The sequence below is a fragment of the Contarinia nasturtii genome, unplaced genomic scaffold, assembly GCF_009176525.2.
Source record: "Contarinia nasturtii isolate CC-2019 unplaced genomic scaffold, AAFC_CNas_1.1 Cnas_scaffold_350, whole genome shotgun sequence".
NCBI lineage: Eukaryota > Metazoa > Arthropoda > Insecta > Diptera > Cecidomyiidae > Contarinia > Contarinia nasturtii.
Genome location: NW_022197705.1, coordinates 1,834,351 through 1,847,746, shown reverse-complemented (window position 1 = coordinate 1,847,746; position 13,396 = coordinate 1,834,351). Strand labels below are relative to the sequence as shown.

Genomic DNA, 13,396 nt, shown 5'->3' with positions numbered 1-13,396 from the left:
TGATCAATCGATTGCAAATGTTGCAGCTGAGAAAAATAGTCATGCAAGGCCGTACCTATAAATATGGTTGTAGGCGTAATCCCATCGATGAAAGTATTGGAATATGCATGAATGCTCAACTTAAATTTAAAAAATCAGTTTTTTTTTTTTTTCATAAATAGGAATAAAACAGTTTTGGACAAGAATGGGCACAGGACTCCTAGTTACCAGAATGGTAAATATACTTTTTTATATCGATATTTACTTGAACGATTATTATTTATTAAAACATTTTAAGCAATCCATCCCCACGATCGGTAAGTTAGGGAGTACTGTAATTTGAAATCATCAGACACTAGATCAGAGACATGTCGTAGTACATGTGTCCTCCCATGACTGATTGGTAATAGATGTCTCTCATAAAATAGCATTATGTTATAAAATTCTACTTCAAATAATGTGTGGTGAGATCATTTTTAACCAACACATGTTCAAAATAATTAGCAATTTGTTATAAGAATTTGAACTTTTTTGTGGATCGTTTGTCGAAAATTTAATATTGAAATTGAAGTATTAAAATAAAATAAAATGGCAAAAAAAATTAACAAGTGAATATTTATTTCCATTTCCACGAATATATTCTTATTGTTTTTATCATTACACCATCCTTTCTGTGATGAAGGAAAAAATAGTTTGGCATAGCTTTACTCGAAGTGTCATTTAACTAATTAAATTGAATATGATTGTCCACGCTTAAAATGAATGAACGTGATATCGAATGTTTGTTGTTGCGTTTTATACCAGGCAATATATTGAATTAACTGGTCAGTTGAGCTGACAGTACGTTAGCCAGCTAAATGGGCTAAAACAATAGACGTTATTGTTTTAATGATGAATCACTTTTCTTGTTTTAATAGAAGTGATTGTTCATTATAACAATAACTTCTATTGTTTGAGTCCATTTAGCTGGCTAACGTACTGTCAGCTCAACTGACCAGTTAGTTCAATATATTGTCTGTTTTATACTTAATGTCAGCCTGGGAAATTATTTAATCGGGATTTGAGAAAAAATCCTTCCCAATATTGTTATTTTTACAAAAAAACGTACAAGTATATACATTCTCCGAAATAAACACGGAATATTTTCCTTAAAATACAAACATGAGCATCGATTTTGTAATCAACCATTGAATTACCGCTTATTATCGGTAATAATTTTACAATATTAACGATTTTATAGCCAGTTTCGAGTGTGTAAATGGAGTTTATTACACTGTAATCGCTTTTAAGATGCATTAACGATGGTCGCATTAGGTAATATTCGTACAATGAACATCCATCGATAGTTATTTGGTCAAATTATTACGAAAATTAAAGTGGTTTATAAATTTGGTGAGGCTGTCTAATTCAAAAGGGAACTTTACTACGAATAAGAGAGACACGGTTCTTTCTATACTAGGTTCTTCCTCACATGACACGTGATTTCTCACGAAAGTCTTTCTTGCAAACATAAATTCGTAAACGTATGCCATGCTCTAATCTGTGACTTATATGCAAGTTAAATATTTGCCAAACTTTTGCATGGAAAACTTATGAGTATAAATGGCAAATATTAAATTATAAGTTGAAACATGACGCATGCACGACAGGAAAACGACCTCTTTCTCTCTCTTCATATGCTGGATTTTTCCCCTTTAATTTACCACCAAATGTGAGGGCCCTTGAAGAATCAGTTATTCAGAAGACAAAAGACTAAACTTTCACCCTTACCTCTTACAGCAGGTAATGATTTCATTAATTTACTTCTTTTTGCTCGATAGCTACTGACTGAACACACGAGAAGCGTGATAAGTATCGAAATAACCCATAAATTACAGCCAATATATTTTTAGAAGGGTTTACATTGGGTTTAATTTTAAAAATAAGAAAATTGAGGCAATGATAACAGAAGAAAAAAACTAAACTAATGATTTAACCGAATACTAGAACGTTTTGGAGCAAAAGAAGTTAGTTTAGCCACAAATTGTTCTGAAATCGAAATGCAATGCAAATTCTAAAAGAAAAGTCTCAAAAACACTATGTACCTAAACTGTATATAATAATGAAAATTGAACATGCGGGACTTATGTTCGATTTGTTGTCGAGAAACACATGAAGCGAAAACACGAAAAATTTATTTCAATTTGATTTCTTGTAGCATGTAAATCCGGTCTTGAACTTCTCTGCACACGGTGCTGCTATAATAGATATCCTTCTTCAAAAATGACTCATTCATGTACCAGTGCCGAAATAGAAATGCTTATATGTATCTGCATAAAGCTTTTCGATTTAAATCTCTCAATCCGAGAGAAAAATAAACTAGTTTAGCCGTGAGCGTTAAGCTTTTTGATTTGGTTACTCAGCCAAGAAAAATCGAAGCAAAGGAAAGTACCGGAAAGTATATTCCCAATGTGAAAATCTAATATCATTCGAATGGAAAATAGATGTTGGTGTGTGAGTGTGTGTGTCAGTGAGTGTATAGTGATTGTAATATATATCCATATTTATATAATGGTAGTGTATTCACTTACCATTGTATTTTGAAACAAAAATAAACTTAAATTGGGTTTTTAGAGAATGAAACGAAAACTGTAATACATAAGTATTTGCGTACATGTATGCATAGTGAGAGCCTATAAAGGCATTAATAGACGTTATATATGGACATGAACTAAGCAAAGTTTAACAAATACCTATAAGCTCATTGTGCAATACCACCAAAGACACTAAACTGAAGTGAACATTCAATTTTTCACCTTCGGCAAATTCTGTACACATTTTTCGATCCAAAAATAGCAATCCAAGCATGTGGTATTAACAGTTTATTTTTTGGCTTATCGTAACTGAATGCTTTCGCTAAATTGACGAATTTTCAATGGTGCACACACAAATGTTTGATGAAATTTAGAGATAGATGCAACCATTGACAGAAGTTTTAAAATGAATTATGTAGATAAGTATTGGTTGAATCTGTTTGCTTGGATTTTGGCGATAAGTATACATAAATTATAACAATTATTGTAAAAAAAATCGGAATGAAATTAAAGGTTAACGAAACATTGCTTCGAAATGTTCTTCAAGATATCTCCAATTTGCTACACATTTTAGTCGATTCGCTTCACGGTTACGAGAGCATCTCGAACAAAAGTAAGATTAAACTAAAAGTACAAACTTCATTTTAATTAACCGCATGTTTCAATAGAAAATTGAAGTTTTCGAATGGAATTCGCACAAAAATTTAATTATAAACGATGCACATAGATTTTAAATCTGAACGGAATTTCTTCTCTACAAAAGACTATAAAGTAGTTGAAACAAGAATTGAAGAAAAGAGTCCCAATTTCACTCCACAAAACACGTAAATAAGAGCGCAAACATTTTCGTCAAAAATGAGCGTACGAACATTGGCTGGCAATTTCCTATACACATGGGTGAAAGCTATAGGATTCTTTTTTGTTGTTCAAACTAAACATGTGCAAGTCCATCAATTTGTAACTTGTTTCAGTCAATATAACGGTAATATAACAAAATGCTTGTGTCTATCATCCTTTCGTCGGTGCTTCCGAAAATTTAATTTCAATAAATAGTCAAGTGAGAGCGAAAAATATAGCGCTAAAAATGTGATGTAATGTGGGCGACAATCGCGTGTGTTTATATTATTTTTTACTTTATTCTCCGATATAACGCAATGTCATCTTCCGAGAGCAACAAAAATGATGGCAACTCACTGGCATTAGGATAAAACAAAAAGAAGAAAAACAGAAACTGGTAAATAAAAATAATAATAAGATACAACATAATATCGCAACGCATCGTTTAGTAAAGTGACAAAATGGGAAAAATGAGGACATGAGACAAAAACACATTGGGGGTAATACAAGGTTATATTGAGTTTCACATCACAAACAGTAAAGTGCGATAGCTCAGGAAGGAAATGAAGTACGAGCTACTAGATATGGCAACTGTATAGTGTGTGTGACGGAACGATACAGTGTACTTGAAGCATATGAATAAATTTTAGAAAAAAAAAACAACAACACAAAAGTGGAAAAAGCTGTAGAGCATTTGTGGCATTATTTTCAGAGCATTTTATCCAAATATCCAACAAAAATTGATTTCGCCAATATGTAGACTTTTTGTTCCGCTAGCGCTGCTCAGATCAACAGTAACAACGACAATAAATGGACGACAAAATTCTTCTTCAAAAATGAGATGGGATACGCTGTTGCACGAGATACATTGTACATTTTTGACTCTATCTTTATCAACGAGAAACAAGATTGATTTTCTAGAGGGAGTCAAATGTCCATAGGTTCGAGAAAAATGCATGCGAAATTCATATCGAAAATATGCTAAATCATATTTTTTATGACGATAAAGCATTGAGCCATGCTAGAAAATGTAGCATTTTGTTTTGCAATGAAGACAATGTGGATATGTGTTGTTCACTCATCTTCTCCCTTTATTTTACATATATTTTATATTATCGCTGCTTTTTTTCATAAGAAATTCCATTCCAGAAGTTTTTTTTCATATTATTATATTCTCTTTTGTTGTGTATCAAAATTTGTTCTTCTTCCGTTGTATTTTGTCTCTCTGCAAAAAGCATTCAAAATAAAACTCCCGTTGAATTGTATGTATTTATTTATCAACGGATTTATTGTTACAGTCTATTTTTACTTGATTTTTCTCTCCGTCTGCTCAACATTTTGTAACATACGACATTTTAATTTTCATCTCTTATTGCTTCCATTTATAAACTTTGGCGTGTTTTCTTACCGCTTTGTTAACTCAATATTTTTTCGGCAAACTGTTTTTGCGCCCCCATCGCTAAAATAAACAGAGCGTTTTTTTTTTTTCTTGATATTCATTAACAAATCAACGTTTCGATAAAAATGTGAAATGTGTTTGCGTCTATAAATAAATAAATAAATAATTTGGAATTACATATCGACATTTTTGAGAAATATTTTTTTACATCACTCAATTGGTAAATATTTGAGAACATAAAAAGAAAATGATAAAAACGCGAATAAATTCGGTGACCATGTTGTAAATAACGAATGAATTTGCAAGAAAATGTAAATAAATAAATTTCATTCGCAAACATCCCCGGCACCCTTAGTCTCCTTGGTCTTTGCCTGTTAAAAAAAATAGCAAAAATATATATATCTTGGCGATGCTCTCTATTTGGTGACGTTTTTCGCTCACCTTAATATTTAATAGCACTTTCCTGTGTATGCTTTGTGCATGGAGCGGAAAAATGTTGCTGATTGTTTATGCATCAAATTCAAATGTAATGTTTGAGCAGATTATACGGTATTTTTCGCATAATAAACATAGACGGTGACATTTCTAATGTGAGACGTGAGCATTCAAGTGCATTTTAAACATCTATGTGTTTGCCTTTTGATTTCTGTACATTATTTATTTTCATTCCATTTTCAAAATTCATTATAATTTACAGTTGGGAATCGCTTCTTTTGTTGATACTTTCCCGTGTACAAAAAAAGTGACTGACTATTTTGGGACAAACTGACTGACTATTGACTGTAAAAACAAGCAACCTTAGTTAAATTTAGTTAACTTCAATCAATTAAAGTAAGCTATGGTTAACTGCAACAGGTAACTATAGTTGACAATAATCATAGTCACCCGATAGTCGAAACGTCCCAAAATAATCGCCTGACTGACTGAGTAACTATAGTCGATTGTTTTCCATACAAAATTTTAAAATTCATGAATATAGCTAACTATAGTCACTTACAGTCAATAGTAACTTAGTCACTTTTTTTCCACTCGGGTTCACCATGGATTTCATTTTTCTTACCATTAGCCCAATATGGGTGTTTTATTTATCCTTAACAAAAATTCATACCATAACATTTTTAAAAGTTGCAATTGATATGAAACTACAATTTGAGCAATGCAATATAGTCGAGAAATGCATTCAAAATCATCGCTTTTGACAACTCGCCAGTGACGAGGGGCTCCAATTGTAAAGATACGTCCTATTTTTAAATTCCGACATTTTGAACAATGCCCGCCCGTCCCACACCAAAAAAACATGAAAATGCTCATTTTCGTCCGTCCATTTGAGAGCTTTGTTATCTAAGAACAATACAACACCGTTCTTCGTCTTAAAGAAAAAATCAGTTCCTAGTTCTCTAGGTAATTTATGTGATCAGATGTGGTGACATCGATGTTAAAAATTAGTTTTGAAAAATCCCGATTGCTGCAATGGGTTAAAATTCATACGTGATGTCAGTTTTGATAAGTTTCCATCTTAAAAGTGCTTGAATACTATTTGTTATTTATCCAAGACATTTTGGTTAACTCATCCATATAAATAGTATTGTCAATATTATTCTTCTTCGGCATAGCAACCGAATCACAAAACTAATTTGAAGTTCCTCATACATGCACACACACACACACATATATATATATAAATATGTGTGTAATGTTCAAGAGTTATAAATTAACACTACAAAAAGATGCATAAATGTGGATGAAAAAAAAAGAAAAATAACATACCTGTATAAATTATCAGCAAACTTAGTATAGCAATTACAGACCGTAAATCCTTTGCCATTGCCTTCAGGGTCCACATGTTTAAAGCTAGCTAAACTTTGCCACCGTTATGGAAAACATAAATTTATCTAATCTCACGTACGAATTTCTACAATTCAAATGGAATCAAGTCACATAAAATATTTGGGATAGTTTTCCTTCTATCTTATCTTCAAATCTAATGATTTTTACAAGTACAGCAAGTTGCCCTGTCTGGATTTAGAAGTTTGCTATTAGTTTTTTTCTTCTTCTTCAAGTTGAACTGAAGAGTTTTGTATCTGAAATTCAAATTCAGATGCACATTAGCACTTTTATTTCTATTTTAAATAAAACATTTTACACAAAAAGAGAATAGCGTACGCTTTTACATAGTGCGACAAAAGATTTTTACACTCCAAAAACTTTTGATTATTTTAAGTATTTTTATTCCACATATGCAAGCGGATCGTATGTCTGAATTCAAATTTCACTTTTTTCAATGGACTTGATATGTGCTATCATGGTTGATACCCAAGAACACGCTGCTCCTTCAACAAAAAAAAGACTCGATTTAATTTATCTCACTGTCTTTCATACACTGTTGGAAAATGCAGAGTTCTTTCAGAGTTTTTGATAATTAAATGCCACAGCATGAGACTATGACGATCGTAATTATCGTAACCCTTTCTGTTTCGGTCACAGTTTATTTAATTCACTCTAATCCAAATGTAATTAATATAATCAAAATGCGCAATAGACCAATTGTAATCGCATCCCACTCAATGTTTCAAAGTCGTGTTCACTGTTTTTTTTTGTCAAACAAATTTTTTTGACACCATTTACGAAAGTTATTTTCCGATGTTGTTCTATATCTGTTCTTAATTACATTAAACTTCCTTCAATATATGTTTATTGTTCAGTTTTTTTTTGGGTTTTCTGTGCAACAAAATATTTGAATTTCGGGCTACATTTTTCATTGGATATTCATTTAGCTGTTTTTGCCGTTGTTTGTGTAAATATGTAAAGTTTTTGGAAAGCAGGAAAAAAGGTGTCGCAAATCTAATGGAGAATTTGTGGTTTTGTAATATCCATTGATGTAACGATATCAAATTACATGTATGCATATACTTTTTCAATTACTATTCTTCATTTATTTGTATGAATTATGTTTTAAATTATGGTTCTTCTATACATATTTGGTTGTTGGTGCCATTGAGAGTTTTTATCGTGATTGTTAATGTTTTTCACTTGTATTCATATATACACTTCTTCTTTTTTACCTCGGCTTTTGTTTCTCTGTTGTTGTTTTTTTTTTTTTTAATACTTTTAAGCATAATTTTTCAATCGTATGTGTTTTGTATCTATTTTTTGTCTCTGTCTGCACAATAAAGCTGGGGGGCTCTTTTCAATTCATTATAAGTTTATGCAAGGATTGCACCACTTTACATTCTCGTTTCCAATGTATTTTGAATAAAATACGGAACGAAAAGTTTCTTCTTTTAATTGATAAAATACGTAACGCGAAAGCATTCAGGACGTGTAGAGTTTATCGAAACGTGTAATTTACTACAATGTCGTAGAGTGGCTGCGTTTAAATTGTGCACTGCTGCTTGACGTGTTGCTTTTTTTCTCTTCGTCTTTCCTGGAAACACACAAAAAACACTCAAATTAATTCTTCAATGCTTTAAATGAAAGGTGGAAGAAAGGCGAAAGAAAGAAAGAAATAAATTTCATTTAAAGTTATCTCTTAATTGATTATTTTTTTTTCAACTCTATGCGCAATGTTTCTTTCACTGTTTGTGTATTTAATAGGAGATCCACTTTTTGGCGACACATCCCATACAATTTTATTCCTTTATAGCTTTCATTTATTTAATGGAATCAGTGGAAAAATTAATTAACACCGTACAAATTCAAGTTGAAGTGAGGTGCTCGCTTTAAATTCACATTCAACGGAGCTATCAATATTTATGTGCACACTGCATTCACACAAGAACTGGATACCTTTAACAAAGGGACTTTTATACAAAAATTCAGATAATTAAAATTGAGCTTAAATTTTAAAGCCATGTTCAAGATTTACAAGGAAGTTACTAAAAAACATACTTTATCAAATGATTACACTTATATGTATAAAAACTTCATTTTATACGAACAATCAGCAGTGCCTGAAGAATGAAGTAGAAAATAATTGAACATTTCTTTTAAAAAAATACTTCATTTTTCGCTTTTGATAAGAGGAGACTTTAGAGAAAGGATTTGAAATCACCCATCCGATTACAAAATGTTCAAACTGAAGAATGAAGACCTTTTTGAGTCTTCGATTTTCCTTAATTTTTTCGGTTAATTTAAAATAAATTATTAATCCTCCCTTGGCCTGTCAACTTCAATAAACCAGAAATAACGACAAGTATTGAAACATGAATGAAACTGTCGATAAAATGCCGACAAGTACAGACAGTACCTTAGATCTTGACTAGGCGTACAAGGAGTTAGAGAAATAATACTTGGAAAATTGAATTTCAAATCATAACTACGAAAAATGGCTCTTTTGAAAAATCTATGCCTGCCCACGATCAAACTCATTAGGAACTGCAGACCAGATAATAATTCAGAAACATCCTTAGGAAATGTTTTAGATTGATCATTGTATAACGAAGACATCAAATTAGTATAAACGAAAGTCGAGCATCCAAAATGGATTTAGAAAGCCGATGAAAAACCATTAACAAAGAAAAACAAGAGGCAATTAACCGTTGATTGGATTAATCTATTGAGAGTTCTACTCTTTAGCATGAAGATACTTGAAAAAAATATTCAAAATGTAAAAATCCCGTGTTACTGATTCTTCCCTTGTTTTATTGTTATTAAATCATACGTTGACACTCATCATGTTACAACAGATAAAATCTGTGTCCCAAAAACTCGAATAACTTTATGCAAGTAAATGTGGCGCAAATAAATTAAGGTATCCAAAGTGTGGATTGAGCCAATGATGTTGTTAAAATGAACTCTCAAACACTTGATAAAATTTCGGATCTTCATATATATCATGGGCTACATAGAAGTTTTCTTCCCAATTCCATAATAGCGTTTTCAAGTCGCTCGCATCTCATATTCAATGCAAAGATCATGTAAATTTCAAATTGGTGACAGAAAAAAGTCGAAAAAAGTAAGTGGAATCATGGTAACGGAATGATAACGAAATGTATGAAACTGCGATTGTTAACATCTCGAGAAAAGGAATTTTATCACGTTGAAAAAAGAAAAACAGCGAGAAAAAAAAGAGTATTAGGAAACATGTATAAGAAACACTCAACTTATGATTATGTGTATATACAAATACATAGAGTTATAACTTATGCAACGTTGAGCACCAGAACACTACAAACATCACCCGCTAACAAGGGAAATAAAGATGTAGCCGAGAAGAAGCATCATACGAAGAGTAAATGTAAATGGAGAATATACTGCACAATGTGCATTGCACATTTGAATGTATTACTGATGTTCACATATTGTTATGTTGATAAAAAAGGAAGAATGAACAACGTGAACGATTATTATGTACTTTGTGTAAGTAAACTTTTCTGTTTGCAGATGACAAGTTGCCAGTTGTGAACTATGGAGATCGAGAGAAAGGGAGAGAGAAAAGAATCTGAAAAAGGCAAACGGGTGATATAAAGCAAAAATTAGCTCAACGGAAAGTTATTTATGGTCACAAGTCAGAATGTCTTTTAAGCTTTCAGCATTCTAATAAAAATGCATAAAATGTATAATATTTACAAGCTTCTGGAGCAACGAAATTTCAACATTTAAAATGCGAAATTGAATGAGAGATGTTGGCCATTTGAATTCCTATCAAAGTCTTTGTGTTGGCGTTCAGTTTAAACTGTTAACATTTTTTTTCACAATGCACAAATAGAAATATGAACTACCAAGCGGCATTTTCAAAGTAATTTTAAGTTTTTATTGGATTAAATTTGTTTTAGTAATATGATTTTTGAATAAATCAAACAAAAGCTTGAATTTTGATTTAAATATTTTCATAATATATAATTAGTAATTAAATTGATGGTTAAAATTGATGGCTCATAATTTTATGGCCATTAAAATGTCATCAAATTCTATTAGGCGAAATGAATTTTGGTTTGATTTGATTTATATTTTTATGTATGAAAAAATTCCCTGAGGCGTTTAAAAATTGCGCATATCTCTTGGGGAATTTTTGTTAGTTGGTTCAGTAACAATAGGTCAGCCAGACATTGCTTACCTACAATTCATGTACAACTATTTTCAATAAAATATTGTACAAACCAACTTTTTCTCGAAAAGTAGCACTTTTCCAACAATTTAATGGGACATAAAATGATATTTTGACAGAAAAATGCAATTTCTTGGTTGCATTTTGAGTGTGGGTCGGTGACTTCTTATTTGTACACTCAATACTGCACACAGGCATGATAAAAGAGCCGAACTAGTCATACCAAATCATATTGGATATGTGGCGAACTTTTGCGTTAGCTTAACAGCGAACTGTGTGTGCGACTGTGATGATACTGTTGGTGTTCTGAATTTAAATCTAAGATTTTGTAAATGACCCGAGAAACATTTGTTCACCATTTAATTTGAAAATTTTCGGTGAAAACGCGTGCAAAACAAATCATTGAAAAAAAAAAACATTTTCCTTCTATTTTTTCGAGCTCAGATCGCCCGCAACGTGGTTTCTTCAAACAAATGAATATAAATACTACATATACAAGGTAAATGCTATGTAGAGTAAAAAGTAACTGAACAATGCTTTTAAAAAAGTTCAACCAAGAAGAAAAAAGAATAATAAAAAAAAAGAGAGCACTCCATGTAGTACATTTTCTTGGTGTTGCTTTGGCGTTATGTAAATTGGAAATTATTCAAACGCATTTTTTACTATCAATTGCACATTGTTCTTACCGCTTTAAGTTGTTGACGATGCACGTAAGCATTTATTATTTCTAGTCGATTGAACACCTGCCGAATTACATTATACTAAAACTAACGGCGAGAACGTGATAATTCAAAATATGCTTGAAACGCATTCTCTCTTCGTATTCGTTTCTGCTAATAATTCGTACATAGTCGAGAGAGAGAGAGAGAGAGAGAGAGAGAGAGTTGTGCAGCCAGAGCATATATAGAATGTTAACATTTCCACTCGGAATACATGTACAATCGCAAACATCCATGACATGGACATGGCGACGGTGCGGCTGAAAGCTTTGCTTTCATTTTTTTTCCCGGAATAGCAGACTAAGTTGTTTCAACTTTGCACAATTCGAATTAATCCCAAATAGAATTTCCCGATTTTGGGGCGAACGAATCGCAATGCTACATTATGTGTTGTTAAGCTGATTTTGAGGGTGGTTCATTTTCATATGAAAATGATTTATTGAATTATCGATGAATTTTTCTGATATTAAACATTATTTTGGCATTATTCAGTGAATATCACTCTCGACTAGACACATTTTTATGTTACCTATCACCGGCTATCACTGGGGCTATCAATTTCTAGAACATATCAAATGAAGGATATTTAAATATCGATATTTTGATAGATCGATTTCACTTGAAGAACCTTCATGATTTTTTTTTGCACTTAAGCTAAGCAGACCAAGTTCTAATCGAGAGATTATATATATGCTCGAGATAAAGCGAGTGAAACTTTTAACGCATTCATATTATTCTTTGGTAAAATATCTTTTTTCTTGCGTTGTTTGTTCAACTTAAAAAAAGAGGATTTATCTTTGAATTTTATCGTTGGAAATTGTGATTACTTTTCAAAAGAAGCGCAGCGCTATTCGAGAGGAAATAGTTTTTTTTTTTTTGAAATTCTGTGAAACTTAATTGGGTCATTTGATAGAGATTTCGCTGAATTTGAAGATTTAAACCATTAAAATGAAAAATTAAAATGAACATGACGACAAACACAATTTATGAACAGAAGTGTTAATTGTATCTTTGAATTAACTCAAAGACATCGACATTGGATATTTTTTGCGAAACAAGTACTTTGAGGACGATAACTGTATACTAATAAAGAGTCTTACAAGAGTAAGACGAACTTTTCCGCACGGTGGTAGATGCGTATTCTATTAAGAAAGTTCAAAATAATATTTGTTCGATTTTTCAAGCCTTTCAAGCGGCGTTAAGTTTGAGGCCAAAAAATGTGTTCGGCATCGAAATATTCTTTTATTTAATAGCAGAAGTACTCGGAAAAGATTTTTCACACTTCATGATGAACCCATTTGTACGACATTTGAAAGAATTCTATTTTCTATAAAACACTATAAAAAAATATATCTGACGTTAATTTTGCCATAAACATTATTTTTGAAACACTTTTCATACAAAAGTAAAACAAAATGGATTTTTGTATGGGAATCATACCTGTATGGTATCGTAAGCACGTGAAACTTTGTACGGGTTATTTTTTTCACAAAAAAATAACATTCGAAAAGTTTGGAGAAATTTCAACGAGTACCTCCCATACAAAATATTCTTTTTTGAACCAAAAATTGAAAATGTTGTATGGGAGGTACTCCTAATTTTGATTAAAATCTCATCAAACTTTCAGAATGTTATTTTTTTATGCAAAAAATAGTCTGTGCAAAGTTTCACGTCATTAAGGTAGCATACAGGCATGGCTCCAATACAAAAATTCAATTTTTTTGTGATTTTTTCAAGGAAACTGTATCAAAAATTGATTGTATCTCAAAATCAACCTCGGATTCGGTTTTCTCGTTCCAAAAAACCCCCCAATACATATTTTTGAGTGTTTAAGTCTACATTA

At 31.6% G+C, this 13,396-nt stretch overlaps 1 protein-coding gene across 1 annotated transcript in view; it reads right to left on the bottom strand.

Annotated features, from left to right (window-relative positions):
• The window catches only part of LOC116338120, a 113,028-nt gene that overhangs the window by 78,339 nt on the left and 21,293 nt on the right, over positions 1-13,396 (bottom strand). The window contains exon 2 of the mRNA XM_031763194.1: positions 6,556-8,212. Within this exon, the coding sequence (XP_031619054.1) occupies positions 6,556-6,631 (76 nt within the window). The 5' untranslated portion in view covers positions 6,632-8,212. The remainder of the gene's footprint in view (positions 1-6,555; positions 8,213-13,396) is intronic.